General features: G+C 39.6%; 2 protein-coding genes across 2 annotated transcripts; both read left to right on the forward strand.

Moving 5' to 3' along the window:
- The first annotated feature begins 7,136 nt into the window (after positions 1-7,136).
- Positions 7,137-10,234, forward strand: LOC126783312 (protein SAWADEE HOMEODOMAIN HOMOLOG 1-like). Its single transcript, XM_050508763.1, has 9 exons — positions 7,137-7,322; positions 7,632-7,717; positions 7,836-7,881; positions 8,010-8,118; positions 8,396-8,471; positions 9,067-9,118; positions 9,370-9,513; positions 9,610-9,729; positions 9,831-10,234. Exons 1-9 carry the CDS (start codon positions 7,263-7,265, stop codon positions 9,870-9,872), a joined length of 735 nt encoding a protein of 244 aa, XP_050364720.1. The 5' UTR covers positions 7,137-7,262; the 3' UTR covers positions 9,873-10,234.
- Positions 10,235-11,686: 1,452 nt separating this feature from the next.
- Positions 11,687-13,801, forward strand: LOC126783553 (uncharacterized). The gene is made up of 9 exons (XM_050509037.1): positions 11,687-11,939; positions 12,026-12,082; positions 12,161-12,230; positions 12,328-12,369; positions 12,469-12,542; positions 12,671-12,741; positions 12,907-12,992; positions 13,070-13,179; positions 13,637-13,801. Exons 1-9 carry the CDS (start codon positions 11,736-11,738, stop codon positions 13,697-13,699), a joined length of 777 nt encoding a protein of 258 aa, XP_050364994.1. The 5' UTR covers positions 11,687-11,735; the 3' UTR covers positions 13,700-13,801.
- Positions 13,802-16,008: the final 2,207 nt, after the last annotated feature.

The raw sequence follows: 16,008 nt of genomic DNA on the forward strand, positions 1-16,008 counted from the left end.
ATGAGATCCATTGTATATAAATAAATATATATATATATATATATATATATATATATATATATATCAAAAGAGCTTAGGGTATCGATACTATGATAGTATGATACTTAATCTCCGCACATACCATTGATCTATACATACACAGAATGGTTTCCGAGTTGTTGCATGTTTGATTTCCTATACGCAACTGTATACGTATGGATCATGATCGATCTGAGTTGATGACTACGTAATTAATGAGATAATGATCGCGCCATGCATGCAGAAAATATGAATCGAGCGCAGTGTTATCAATATAATTTTTACTTCACGTCGAAATTGACTTTGGTCAGTTTGATGATGGTTCAAGTCAGTGGCGGATGCTTGAAGAGACAAGAGGGGGTTGTGGTCTCTGCGGAAGAAATCTTTTCCCCTGTACATTATAATATTATTGTTATAAATGAGGTGTAGTTGATATAATTTTGGTATAATTATTATGATATAATTGTCTTCTATTTACAGTATAATTGTGTATAAATCAATATTTAATTACATATTTTGATATATATTGGCCTTTCTGAAAATTTTAGCCCCTTTATTTCAAGATTCGCCACTGGTTCAAGTTTATTATTCCACCCGAAAGAATCGACCAAACTCATCATGGAGATGATTCTCTACTCATCGTGCTCGAGTTTGTTGGACCTTTTAATTGAGAAAGGAAATACCGCTGAAGTGGTCGTTGTTAGTATTCCATTCATACTAATCTGAGGTGGAAACTGGTGAAGCTATATCCAATATTTGATTTCCTTACCAAACCCGTCGCGTCTTTGGAACGAGCTACGTAGCTCGCCGGTAAACCTTGACTTCCACCTACGAACATTTCCATTTGTACTCTTCTTGCATGTTATCTGACTCTCTTGTTTCACATGGTGCTAATTGCTTTATTATCTGAACATTTCTATTCATTCTTCTCTTGTTAGGGCTAGCTACTGCCCCTTCGACGCTCACTTTAATTTGTTTGTGTACCACCACGCATCCAAAAGAATACGGGATCATTTCACATGTGTCGGCGGATTAATCTCTTGAGCCTATAAAGTCTTTAGGAACCGTGACTATAAAAAAAAAAAACACTAGACCATAAATCGTGATACAATTGCAACATATTTATAGGTTCTCGTTCTAATGGTTCAATCGTGATTTCACAAAGTGAACTACAGTACCCCATCATATTTTCATACCAATATCATTTTGATTGTTTTGGTCATAATATTATATTATTTTGTTGATCAAACTGAATGTCTTATAGTCTAATTCGTATCCTCGCGTACCAACTAACTATACTCAACTGAGTCAATTCTCAAACACATATGGAGTTGTGGCTAGCTAGCAGGGTCATCCCAAGGCATAAGGCCAAAACTTTGAAATGTCTTAATTATTAATTATTATTTTTGTAAGATAAATCTTAATTGTAGCTATAAGCGTTCGAAATATCGGATATATCGCCGATATTTCGAATCCGATACGATAAGGGCATATCGGTCAACGCAAAAATGATGGTCAACGGTCAAATATCGGTCAAACTTTGATTGATTTATTTATTTCAATTTTTTTTAATTTTTAAATATTTATTTCCTCTCTTTTTTTGAAAAACTTATATATATTTTTTTCATTTTTTCATATATATTTTTAATTTATATATATTTAAATATATATGATGAATTTCAAGTATAAATAATCATTCTTAAATACCTATTTTTATTATTAGATGTCGTTCATGTACTTTAATTGTCACAAAATCAAGTATTTATTTTCTTTAATTTACTTAGTACCATTTTTTTAGTTTATTTAGTACATATTGAAGTATAATTTTATAAATTTTATTGAAAATAAGCAAATCTGATAAAACCGACATATATCGATATATCCCCGATATATCTCCGATATATCGTTTTACTCCTCGACTGATATGATACCGATAAACGATATTTAAACCATTGAATATAAGGCTACATTTTAGCAATTGAATTATAAAAGTTGAGGTTATTAACGTTCAATTTAATTAGGTAGTTTTTAAATATAGAATAAAATGTTAAAATAAGAATGTAGTAGGAAGTTTGCTAGAATAGAAAATCTAAAATGCCTACATTATAATTTCTATTATTTGGATAATCTCACCTAAAATGTCAAATCTATCCGTACAAATAATTTTCACCTAATTTTCTTATGTAAGTAGCTTTTCGTATAAAGAATATATGTAATGAACAATTATAGAAAAATAGAGGCTTCCTCCAAGTTGAGGCCTAAGTTTTTTGCCTTGGCCTTAGGCCGGCCTGTAGCTAGTATTTGGACTAGATTACTAAAGTGTTTAATTAGTTTTGTAAGCAGCTAGAATTGAATTAGTCATTTTTACGTAGGGGCAATTTGAGATACTCCTTTCATAGTACAGTACCTAGCTACCACTTCAACCCAAACGTTGTACGAGTATGAAAGTAAAGGAAGTAACATCTTGGTTACTACATATGAATAATATGATACATAGTTACATACACATGGATTATGTGTGTGGGCGTGTATATATATAATTTGTTATATATATATATATATATATATATATATGCATACAAATAAGCTCATGCATTTCACTTAATAGTTATGATAACGTCGTGAGAGCATGTAACATGTAATTACAAATTATATATATACACGCCCACACACTATATATATATATATATATCAACGCGTCGACCCACCTATTGAAATATATTGTTACTAATTTCATTTTCCTCTCCTTGTTTATGACACAATCGACCATGAAAATTATAAATCAAGTTTTTGTATTGTTCTTGTTGGCACCCCTACTAGCATAGAGCTAGTATGACATGCCACCGAGCATAATCATCACTCTCTAGGCGGATCTACAAGTCACTATGTGGCTCAACCATAATATTCATAACGTATCTCGTCATACAAGATTTCCAATGATAGTCGGAACTCACCAAGACACCACCAGGAAGTCACATTTTCAACCTCATCAAGATTGCTCCATAGTAAGCCTAGAATGACACTTGTCCCACATTGAAGAATATGTAAATGAGAGGGGTTCACTCACCTATAAAAGGGACCCCTCATCCCACTTAGAAGGGGGATCACTACATGTATAACTTAAGGCTATTTGCCTATATTAGTGGATTCAAGTGGACGTAGCCTACCCCAAAAGAGGGAGGTGAACCACTATACTTCTCGTGTCAAACTAACACTCACTAATACCTAACTGTGCGATCAGCCACTCATCCGGTAATCACAACGTTAACATTGGAGCCGTCTGTGGGAAGCTATCAATTACCTTCGTCGCTCAGCACCAACAGACCTCCCACGGTCCCCCATACCCCGCAGTGCATGAGCTCACTACGGTGCAGTCAGATCTTAAAAAAAATGATGACCCTCCCTTGGTCCACACCTTCCACGGTCACGTTCTTCCATACTCCTGCTAGCACGGTGCACAGCTACTCCTGTAGTCCCACGACTGCTAGCGTAGTACATGACTGCTAGCGTAGTACGCGACTGCTAGCACGATGTATGGCTACTCCCATAGTCTCACGACTGCTATCACGGTGCAAGACTGTTATCGTAGTCCCATGACTGCTAGCGTAGTACGCGACTACTAGCACGGTGCACGGCTACTCCCGTAGTCCCACGACTGCTAGTACGGTGCAAGACTGCTATCGTAGTCCCATGACTGCTAGCGTAGTACGCGACTACTAGCACGATTGCTAGCACGGTGCAAGACTGCTATCGTAGTCCCATGACTGCTAGCGTAGTACGCGACTACTAGCACGGTGCACGGCTACTCCCGTAGTCCCACGACTGCTAGCGTAGTACGTGACTGCTAGCACGGTGCAAGACTGATATCGTAGTCCCATGACTGCTAGCGTAGTACGCGACTGCTAGCATGGTGCACGGCTACTCCCGTAGTCCCACCATTACTATCGTAGTTCCACGGCTATTATCGTAGTCCTATGACTGCTAGCATAGTACGCGACTACTAGCAAGGTGCAAGGCTACTCCCGTAGTCCCACGACTGCTAGCACGGTGCATGACTGCTAGCACTGTGCACAACTGCTATCGTAGTCCCATGACTGCTAGCACGGTGCACAGCTTCTCTCGTAGTCTCATGACTGATGCTCCCATAGTTCCACGGTGGAACTCCACAGTCGACCTCCACGGTCCTACTCCACAGTGGGTTTTCATGGTCCTGCTCCACGGTTGACTTTCGCAGCATTCCGTAGTCGCCAGAGAAAAGAAATCATTGCACAACGAACTACGGGACTTGCTTGCAAAGCCAACTAACCCGCAACAAAACACTACCATAACACAGAGAATTGAAAGGAAAATCTTCAAACCAGACATCTCCTTACACAAAGCCAAAGCGGCTACTTGCAATCATTCCCCGCGCAAGGGAGCGTCATGCTTGGACACTTCCAACATGATTTTGGTACTTGCATAGAGCGCAACTCCACTCCACATCGGCATAAGATAAGTAAAATGATATGCGTCCCTACTCCTACTGTAGAGTTAATTATTACCATGTCTTAGCATGATTTTATTATGCTATGAAGCATGCCTACAACATACCACACTTATATGCTTAGAGAATGTGTGACGCACACACTTGAATGTCAAACTTAATTGTGCTAATGAAACTAGAAATTTTTCTAACCATTGTTCAAGAGAACAATTAAATTCCTTATGCAGGCTGTTTCATCACACAACACTCAGACATCACGGAGTCAGAAATTCTTTCTTTGCCAAAAAGTGAGAGACTACGCCCAAGATGGCTCAAGACGTCATACACGAAAACGCTTATCTACGCTACGATGGAGGCACTACACCCAAGAGGGCTCAAGCCACGTAAATACGCGTACTACACCCAAGAGAACTCAAGACGTCCTACGCGTAACGCTTATCTACGCTACGATGGATGCACTACGCCCAAGAGGGCTCAAGACATCCTACGCGTAACGCTTATCGACGCTACGATGGATGTACTACGCCCAAGAGGGCTCAAGCCGCATAAATACACGCACTACGCCCAAGAGGGCTCAAGACATCCTACGCGTAATGCTTATTTACGCTACGATGGATGCACTACGCCCAAGAGGGCTCAAGTCGCATAAATACGCGCACTACGCTCAAGAGAGCTCAAGACGTTCTACACGTAAAGCTCAATACGCGTACTACACCCAAGAGGGCTCAAGCCGCGTAAATACGCGTACTACACCAAAGAGAACTCAATACGTCCTACGCGTAACGTTTATCTACGCTACGATGGATGCACTACGCCCAAGAGGGCTCAAGCCGCGTAAATACGTGTACTACGCCCAAGAGAACTCAAGACGTCCTACACGTAATGCTTATCTACGCTACGATGGATGCACTATGCCCAAGAGGGCTCAAGACATCCTACGCGTAACGCTTATCTACGCTACGATGGATGTACTACGCCCAAGAGGGCTCAAGCCGCATAAATACACGCACTATGCCCAAGAGGGCTCAAGACATCCTACGCGTAACGCTTATCTACGCTACGATGGATGCACTACGCCCTAGAGGGCTCAAGCCGCATAAATACGCGCACTACGCCCAATAGAGCTCAAGACGTCCTACGCGTAAAGCTCAATACGCTATGATGGACGCATTACGCTCAATGTCAGCATCCAAAAGACGTCATACGCGTAGCCTACTACGCTACGATGGACGCACCACGCTCTAATTCAGCGTCCAAATGACGTCCTACGCGTAAAGCTCAATACGCTTTGATGGACGCATTACGCTCAATGTCAGCATCCAAAAGACGTCATACGCGTAGCCTACTACGCTACGATGGACGCACCACGCTCTAATTCAGCGTCCAAATGACGTCCTACGAGTAGGTCACTACGCTATGATGGACACACTATGCCCGCAGTGGCTCAAAGCCATCCTACGTGCACTGCGATATAGGACGCACCAGCCTTCAGAGGCCGCACTAGCCTTCAAAGGCCATATTGGCATATAGAAGCCACACTTGCCCGTAGTGGCCATATAAGTCCAAAGCGTCATCGCGGAAGACTACTTCGCCTAAGCACACTGCACATATATGCTATATCAGTCGAAAACCGCCTCGCTGACTAGGAGTTTCGGGGACTTACGCACACTTGCGTACTAAATCATATTCGGGACCATACATATACACACGCATCATGTGTCAAACACACATCGCGCCAGTACATTCTTATGATATCCATGACAACAAACATACTTCGTGCACATATGCTTTTATCTTTGTTTTGCATGTTTGAGAGTCCCTTCTTGCTTAAGGAGTTCAGGGACTGGTAGGGGTATGCCACCACCCGGACCCTTATGCTCAGTGACATGTTGATTGATAAACTCCCAAAGCAAGAAGTTCCTCTTACTTAGGGACTACCGGGGGGGGGGGGGGGTACTAGCATAGAGCTAGTATGGCATGTCACCGAGCATAAGCATTACTCTCTAGGCGGATCTACAAGTCACTATATGGCTCAACCATGATATTCATAGCGTACCTCGTCATATAAGCTTTCCAATGATAGTCGGAACTCACCAAGACACCACCAGGAAGTCACATTTCCAACCTCATCAAGATTGCTCCATAGTAAGCCTAGAAGGACACTTGTCCCACATTGAAGAATATGTAAATGAGAGAGGTTTCCTCACCTATAAAAAGGACCCCTCATCCCACTTAGAAGGGGAATAACTACATGTATAACTTAAGGCTATTTGACTATACTAGTGGATTCAAGTGGACGTAGCCTACCCCAAGAGAGGGAGGTGAACCACTATACTTCTCGTGTCAAACTAACACTCACTAATACCTAACTGTGCGATCAACCACTCATCCGGTAATCACAACGTTAACAGTTCTGTTATGGGTGGTTTGAGACTTCGACTCTTTGAGAGTCTCCGATCCTTGCACGGCACAAGTACTTTCAAACATCTGAGAGAGAATTCAATTTTATCTTCTGTGGACTGCATTTAGATTGCACCATTTGGGCCTGACTTTGATTTGGATTTGGGCCCTTCAAAAACAACGTTCCGGACACCTGACAGTTCCCACACTGTTGTGTTTTCCGTTTCAATGCAAAGCTAAGAAGGAAGCTACTCCTGTTTCTATCCCAAACTTAGAAAGCAGCTAAATTCCCAAGCCGCTTACCCAGCTTGCTTCTAGGGTTTTTCAGCAGGAACCAAGATTAGGGAAGAGACAGAGTAACATGGACCATGGCCTTCGTCCCAGACAGAGGGAGTTTTTTATTGGCTTCACTAGGGGCGAGGTTTGTGTAAAGTTCTCTTCTTTTTTCTTTAATCATGTTAAATTTAATTCCTTTATATCTATAGCTATCAGGGTTCTATTGGATTTGTTTGATTTTTGCATCATTGAAGATTTGGGCAATTATAAGTTATCTTGTGTAATTAGTTGCATGTTGTATGATCATTCAATTGAAGTCTGTATATGGCTATATCAACTGGGTTTTCTACTTTGGTAACCTGCATGCAAAATTGGACTTCAATTTCTGTTATCGTAATCTCATGATTAGCTTTTGAGGGTTTTTCTTTATATGTATTCACCATATTATGAACAGATGGAGAGAATGGACAAACTGGTGAGGCAATCAGGAGAAGAAGTGCTGGCCAAAGAGTTTTGTCAAAGTTTGACAAAGAGTTTCAAGTAAGTTTTCATTTTGTCCATTACTCTCATTTAAACTTCATAGTTATATTGAGTTATCATTCCCAAGATTGTTTTTTTGTTCTCTAAGTGCTAATTTGGTTTGGTTATGTCTGTGTAGTCGCTCCGCTGGTCGTGCTGGAAAGCCAATTGTGAAATGGATTCAGGTTGCACATTTTAATCTCTCTTCCTTCCCTTCCTTTTACTGTTGCAGTGGAATATTGCTATGCTGTTCTTAGTCTGTTATTGCTGTTCTTACTATGTGGTGGCCTCTTTTCTGTTACTGTTGTGTTAGGTGCAAAATTGGTTCAAGGAAAGGATACAAGAGTTACCAAACATAATAAAAGATCTCCAGGGAGTGTGCCCTTCCACTGAGGCACCTAAATGCAAAGACAAACCTAAAGGTGCTTCTCATTGTTGCTTGAATTGATTAAATGTATTCATGTGTTTGGCTGGTGAACTCATATACTATAAATTGCAATAGAAAGTGTTTTGTAGAAAGCTAGCTGAGCAAAGTTTGAACTGTTTTACTGACTAGTTCTTTTCTCATCTTGGGTTTTGCCCTCTAGTTAGATACTGTAATACTGAAAATTTGTCCTTCTCTTATATCCAACAATGCCAAATTTAAGGCTTTTTCATATAACATTGTTTGCTAATTGTTGTTTCAACTTTTTTCTAAAGCCAATTCCAAAGCAGAAGAAAAGATCCCAGAGTCAGAGTTGGAATTTGAAGCTAGGTCATCAAAGGATGGGGCATGGTAAGCAATTACAAGAAACAATGACAAAAATTTCATTCTGGTCCTTCTATTTTTCTCCTCTTGGATTTATCAACCTGATGTTTATCTATTATTGTTATATAATTAATCATAAGAAGATTGATATGCGGCTTGGGTTATAAGATTTGAAGGAAAGATTGCTTAAGAAAAAATTAACTATCATGAACTGAGTATAACTTTGTGCCTGATTCAACTATCTCAGTTTAAAGAAGAGACAGAGCATGTTAGAATCATAATGATGAACAATATGATATATTCATTCTTAGGCTATGCATCATGACCCCCTTCAAATCATTTCTTGTCATGAAGACTCTTAGTTGTTTGCACCTATTTCAATTGTATGTAGTGAACTTGTGATTGGTTAGTGCAAACAAAGTCACCCTGATAGTTATTATGAGGAGACGGTGTTGTTCTCAACTGAACTGAGGTTCAGATTTGCCTTAAATGTCTTCCTTCTGATGTTACATCAACATGGTTTTTTTGGCTGAATTTTTATCGCTGGTTGATAATGCTACATTGATGCATTGATTTGAATGGGAACTCCCAAATGTTTTAAATTACTTTTATCACCTTACAGGTATGATGTTGACATGTTCCTGTGTCACCGAGTTTCTAGTGGGGGAGAAACTGTAAGTATATCACATCCTTTTTCGTATTGCTTTGGACACTGTTCAAATGTTTCCAGTTGACCCAACAGTCGGTCTGAACTTTGGGGTAGTTTTAAATCCCAACTGTTCCTGCACTTAGTATAGAGAATTATGTTGTCTACCAAATACTCTTATATGTACCTAACAACTGAATTTATGGATAACTTTTATAGATGTTTGTCTCTTTTGGATATATTTTTGTAACATTTGATGGATTTTGTCATTTATTAAAGGAAGTTCGTGTTAGATTTGTTGGATTTGGAGCTGAAGAGGATGAGTGGGTTAATGTCAAGAAAGCAGTGCGAGAGCGGTCTGTTCCCCTAGAGAATTCAGAATGTAGTTCGTTGAAAGTTGGAGATCATGTCCTTTGCTTACTGGTAATTCATAATTGCCGTGTCTTTTTGTATAACTTTATACTTCATGGATTTTCAAGTTGGTAACACTTTAAATTTTGTATTTTTGGCTGTTATTAGGAGAAGAAAGATCAAGTGATCTACTATGATGCTCATATTATAGATATCCATCGAAGAATGCATGATATAAGGGGGTGTAGATGTCTTTTTTTCATTCGATATAATCATGACAACAGTGAGGTAAGTGTGAAATTACTTTTTTCTTTTCAATATAGTTCTCTTGTCAGGTTAGGGCGTAGCCAATAGCCCAATACAATGTGAGAATTATCATCTATCTGCAGGAAAAAGTTCGGTTAAGGAGACTCTGTCGTAGGCCAATATGATAAATGATGGGCAATGCCAAAATTCTTCACCAACTGGTAGATTAATTTGGTCAGTTCTTTTTGCATGGGAAAAGAGGTTTGTGAGTCCTAGATCATGGCATCACGTTGATCAAGAATTCATGGTAGCTGTTGCTGCGTGTTGTAATGTAGTTATTTTCTTTTGTATCAGAATAATGGTTGATTGATGAAAATGAAAATTAACCAAAAAGAAAAAAAGAAGTGATGTTACTTCTTGATCACTATGTGCATATCCATTTAGAGTTGCCATGAAAGCTGTTGAGGTGGTTTATCTTGTCATGTGCTACATTAAGCGTCTTTGAATTCTTAATTTTACATGAAATATAATAAGCTACTTGATATCACGAACCGACATGATAATTGAAGTTCCTTACGATATGCAAATTGATGTGTTGGAAGTGGAAATTACAGAACCAAAAAATGGAATCTTCCGCTTTTTGTTTGATAGCAGCATTGGTTTAGTTTGCTTATTCTCCATTGCTACCTTCTCTATGTTTCCTTCTCTTAATGCAGAGTTGCAGACGCACAGTGGGATTGCTGTAACTATTAGGAGCTAGCTTTCATGTACTACAAGCTCGGGAAGCTGACTAAACCTTGTTGCTTGAAGCTTTCATCAAGTTTCAATGTACTACTGTTTCGTTTAGGCTAATAGTCAATATCCAAGCTCTTTGCGTTTATAATTGCTTGAACATGTGCACATAGTTACATCTTTGCATTTGGATATGTTGGAGCTCCGATACCTTGATGGATTCAAAACTGCAGCAGCATTGAGCATTGCAGCACATACCACATCTTTGGTTCCTTACTCATTTGTTTCTCCAAAGAGATGACTGCGCGGGCAATTCTTGCTTTTCGGAGCAAATTCGATCAAGGTAAGGAAACCCGGCCTGTGGTTTGAAGTTGTTTTCTCGCTTGGTTTTCTGGGTGGTGATTATGGTCTGCTGCGACTGAGAAGCCATGGAAAACTGTTTCGGGAGTTTCAAACGGATGGATAGTGATGAGATTCGAGGTTCCTTTGTCTCTGATTTATACAGGATGACCTTCAAGTCTTCAACATGCCTTGGTCTCACGTCTTTGACATGCACATTTACCAGTTCCCACTCTCTCTCTCTCTCTCTCTCTCTCTAATTAATTGTCATTCAATTTTCCAACTTACTCAAAATTATATATTACCACAGATAGCTTCATTTAACTTCCTAAAGAACGATCATGCCTAACTCCATCAATCTCAATTAAAGTTGCGGCAATTTGCTAGCTTGGTCCATTGTTTAAGATTTTAGACAGTGGATAGTTTAGTAACAAACCCAAGCAATTAAATCAAACTCAAATCCAAGGTACGGCGAGCTCATTTAGTTCACTAATCACAAGCCGACATATTTTCTCTCTCTAATATTGTAGTCTTTCCGGTGAGAACCATTAACCATTTTAGTTGAGGACACTTCTATTTCATCTTTTTACGATCGCATATTTACATCTTAATTGTTTAACTTTTAGGTATTTACAAATGTATTTACTAATAATATTTCATATTTTACGATCGCATATTTACATCTTAATTTTTATGTATTTACAAATGTATTTATCAATAATAAACTTGAACGGTTCATGTTGGATAGAATCGCCGGTTAGATCTCGAACTCGAACTGTTCCACCTTCCATTAAAGGCCCATAAACTCTCAGTTTTGTGAGGCTTCAGCGCAGACAAATCCAATCATTTCGGGCCCATTACAAACAATGATGAATGATCCGGATCTGTTAGAAAGAAAGCTTTGTAAAATGCGACGGAAGCAGTGAGAGAGCTCATAGCTAAGAACCGGAATCAAAATCAGATCGGGCGCGCATAGAATGGAGAAGAAGCAAACCAAACCAATGGAGTTGTTGAACGAGGTGGTAACAGAGCCATACCACCTCCTCCACTTCTTGGCTTTCTTCTCTTACTTTGTAGTTCGCACTTCCGCTGCTCCAATCCTCTCTCCCCACATCACCTCCCGGCTTTTTCTCCGAGAAATCCAAGCCGCTTTGGCCTTGGGTGTCTTCGCTGCCTTTAAGGTTGTTTCTTTGATTGCAACTAAATTCTATAGCTCATTTTTTAGTCTCTATTTTTGGGTTTCATTTAATACTTTGTTTTGTTGCAGATAGTGAGGGAAGAAAACTGGGAGGCTTTTATTTCGGATGTTCTCTTCTTTGCAAAGGTGAGAGCTCTTCGTCTTTGATTTACTAATTAGCAGTAAACTGTTATTAACAAACGAAATTTATTGGGTTAATTTCAGATTTTTCTTCTTGCACTTACTTTGATAATGGATTACCACTTGACTCTCTGGTACGCAGTGATCTTCGCAGGTAGGTTTCTTATCCTAGTTTTTATTTTATTTTTTATCCGGCATTGTTGTGTCTTAGATTCTAAATTGCAACATTTGTGCGGTTTTGTTTACTGCAGTGATATATATCTTCACACAACAGCCGGCTTTTAAAAAACTAGGTAATTGAGATGGTTGTATCGTTTTTCTGAACTGGTTTGACTTCCTAATGTAGTAAACTCAAAGTTGGTTCGGTGTTTCAATTTTGTGAATGCTGTTAGGCACTGCTAGTAAAATAACACCATTGCAGCTAGAAAGCTTGCTGACTGAAGGGAGCACATCAAAGCTGTGGCTGGTAAGTGGTTCCGGTTCATTGAGCTTTGGATGACATACCAATATTTGCATAATGATAGTAGGTTTAGAAGATGATGTCAAATGTCAGTTTTGATTTCCCTTGATATGTTTAGTGAATGGCGTGATCAGGTGGAGTTTCGCTCTTCATATTCACCCGCTTGCATACGCTCAAGTCGGTGCTTTCCTGAGCTTTCTATCACGTAAGTGTATCACCTGGAATACTGTTAAGCTGAGTGTGGAATTTGAAACTTATTTGTGTCTGTTAGGATCGTATAGTTCTGCTCCTTGAATTGCTTTTCCATGGGTTGTTACTAGTTATCATACCAAATAGTGTGGTTGCTTACGTTGTACATCTTTACTGACAGATACTCAAACAAAAGCTTTTCTTTTGGAATAGTTGACCTTGGTCTCTTCCCAAATGCTGCAGAGTATTTTGGAATATCACTCTCTGGTAAATGATATGTAATTATAAATGCTACTTGGCGGTTTTTGTTCCCTTCAATTTTATAAATTACTATGTACCTGCAGGAAGCATGAGTCAACTTCCTACATATATATTATTCTCACATGGATCTGAAGTTTCTCGCTATCCGGAGTTGGATGCTGAATCAAAAGGTTCTCATTCACCCATAACTAAGGTACCCCAACATTTAATTGCTGATATGGCTGGCAACTTTCTTGCCGTTCGCCTCGCTGTTTCTTTTCATATGCAACTTAAATTTCCCAGTCTCTTTCACTTTGCTTAATTATAAAATCTTGTATATGCCGTTGAACTAGTCAGTAATGACATTTGGTAGTTTCAACACATCTAGTCTCAGATGATCTTATCTCCAACAGGCCAGATACTCTAGTTCACTTTACTTCTAATGGCTTTCTTAATAACATACTAGATCAGTGAAGTTCAGTACATAATTCCTGAAACCTTATAACAAATCAAACCACAATAAATTATAGTTCAACAAGTTTTGTACCAACTTATGAGTTTCAGGAAAACCATATCCTAATTTACAATGACTCCATGAAGATGTGTTATATGGCTTTGTTAGGAAGATGAGATATCCTGATGAGAGTATGGATTGATTGTTTGTGTTTCAGAGATTCCTTTCGCAGTACTTCAAGCTCGACCTGCTACTTCTCGATTACATAAATGGTAAATAAGTATCTGACATTCTGTATACTTTGCAGTGTCAGTCCCTCCAATTTTGGTTCATCATTGTATGATTATACATGGTTTGAGATGTAAGGAACATGTTTTCCTGACATTTTATCTCTCATCCCCTTTTATAGAAAGGTTTCCACTTCTATTTGATCATTTTGTTTTGGAGAAGGGTTCTCAAAAAAAATACACCCAACTTTTTTGGATCACTGAGCTGAAACCAGTATTCGAATGGGCCGAAGCCCAAAAGATTTCATTCTGGCCTATCAATTCATGAAGTCGTCACTTCATCGTCAGCCGCAATAAAGCGCAGTCACATCTCCACTGCTGGTCGCTTGAATAGGTGATAGGTTAAATTAAAGTGCCGTCGCCGGCGACTGGCCGCCTTGGAATTATTTAAATGACAAATGTGATGGTGATTGGAGCGGCGGGGAGAATAAATCAATTCAGTCGGGGAGATAATCACCGGTCACCTACATTCCTCTGAACTGGTCCCCAGCAGCATCTAGGTCTACGCCGGTCTTTGGATCCCTCTCCAATATTTGGTTGTCGGCTCACGCTGTCTACAATTGCCACTTTATCTCCACACTCCCCATTTACTTGTGCTTGGTGATGTGCCCCTACTTCTCTTCACAAATCTACAGCTTTTACTATCCCTTGCCTCCTTCCTACCACTGCTTGTGCTTCGCGTGCATCTCTTTTCACTCTCCACTTTATGAGGGAAAAACTTCCGAATTTTTATATACCGGACAAGATTTAAACGCCTCTTAAACTATTATTAGACATGATTCATAATGCAAGAGATGTGGATAAATCGACTATGTTTCTACAAATGACTAATCAGATTGTTGATTCAGACTCTTAAAAGTTAGAATAAGTTCATCCGTTAGGTTATTGTCGGGGTTATAATATTTTCACTTATTGCCGTCTTGTGGGGGTTATGTGACAGGAGTTACTCCGGGTCATGCTGACTACAAATTGATCCGCGAGTGAAGGGTGTGGCAGCTGTGAAGGGGTAAAACCGGTGGGTAATACACAAAAGAAGTAAAATTCGGACTCTCAGATGTTACAACAAGTTCACCCACTAGATTATATTGGGGATTATGCGAGTTACTCCGGATCATGCCGACTACAAATTGATAGGTGCGAGAACTGCCACACCCTCTGTGAGGGGTAAAACCGGTGGGTAAGTACCAAAAAAAAGTAAAATTAGGGAGGACAAGGGGACAGAGATGCGTCGTGTCATAGTAAAGGAGTAACGGAAACAACACTCATGAGATCTGGAAGTCCGTTTACGTTGACGAAGGTAAAGCCCCAAATAACTCGCAATCTCATTCACACATCCCAAGAGAATTTTCACTCTGACACACCGAAAGATAGCGACACGCGTACTGTTCTAACTGGTCCCTCTCTCCCTCTTCCCCCCCCCCACTTACCCACCGGCGCGTCAGACACCATCGCGGTCCGGCGTCTTCTTTCCGGAGCCGGTTGTAAAAGGTTAGGGTGAGAGACTCTTTCTCTCTGCACGCGTACGGGGGCCACACGTGTGGGACCACGAGGTGGTCTGCTGGCTTCAATCGCACGCTACAAGTGTCACAGGGAGACAGGCTGAAGAAACATACATGTCTTTGGTGGCACGCTTCTCCATCCTACTAGCTGTACTGGCCCAGCTGCTTTTTACCGGCCCAGTCCACTCGACTATGTCACTGCCGTTGACCTTGTAAGAAGGTAAAAAATAAAAAATTCAAAGCCATTTGCTTTAGTTTTAACTTTTGTGTTGTTAGGGCCATTTGGTGCCTTATCTTTCAAGTCTATTTAAGCTTAGATTAATGTTTCAATAGGACATGCTTAAGCTTTTTAAGGTCACTTGCAACTTACATAATGGGCAAAAAAGTGTGCATCATTGAGGGAAAATCAGATTATATTTCAATTTTTAAGTCTATCATAAGATTTGCAAGTTTGTATTATCAAACACCCACTTAGTTTGGTCTGCCATTAGTTTCTAATATTAGCCAATCACATTACAAAGGATATATAGGTGTGATTAGTTCTTATTTACTCTTTTTTTCTTCCACATTTTTTAGTGACAGCCAACTTTGAAGAGTGGAAGAGTGCAATGTGAGGTTTGAAAATTTGATGGTAGGAGATGAAAGAAGACCATTCATCATTGACTTGGGTATTACATTTTCCAAATTTGTATTGACCCATTTACTAGAAGAAAATGGTGGGAGGAAACTGTATCGCTTTTATTGACATAATTGGTGTTTGGAAATTCAGGGTGTGCCAGCTTCTACCTAAGAACCATTATCTA

Source organism: Argentina anserina, chromosome 2, assembly GCF_933775445.1.
Source record: "Argentina anserina chromosome 2, drPotAnse1.1, whole genome shotgun sequence".
Taxonomy (NCBI): Eukaryota; Viridiplantae; Streptophyta; class Magnoliopsida; order Rosales; family Rosaceae; genus Argentina; species Argentina anserina.

Coding starts and splice junctions, on each gene's coding strand:
- LOC126783312 (XM_050508763.1), top strand. CDS start 7,263: ATGGACCATGGCCTTCGTCCCAGACAGAGGGAGTTTTTTATTGGCTTC. Junction 8,119..8,395: donor ATGCAAAGACAAACCTAAAG/GTGCTTCTCATT, acceptor TTTTTTCTAAAG/CCAATTCCAAAGCAGAAGAA. Junction 9,730..9,830: donor ATAATCATGACAACAGTGAG/GTAAGTGTGAAA, acceptor ATCTATCTGCAG/GAAAAAGTTCGGTTAAGGAG.
- LOC126783553 (XM_050509037.1), top strand. CDS start 11,736: ATGGAGAAGAAGCAAACCAAACCAATGGAGTTGTTGAACGAGGTGGTA. Junction 11,940..12,025: donor GTGTCTTCGCTGCCTTTAAG/GTTGTTTCTTTG, acceptor GTTTTGTTGCAG/ATAGTGAGGGAAGAAAACTG. Junction 12,543..12,670: donor GCACATCAAAGCTGTGGCTG/GTAAGTGGTTCC, acceptor TGGCGTGATCAG/GTGGAGTTTCGCTCTTCATA.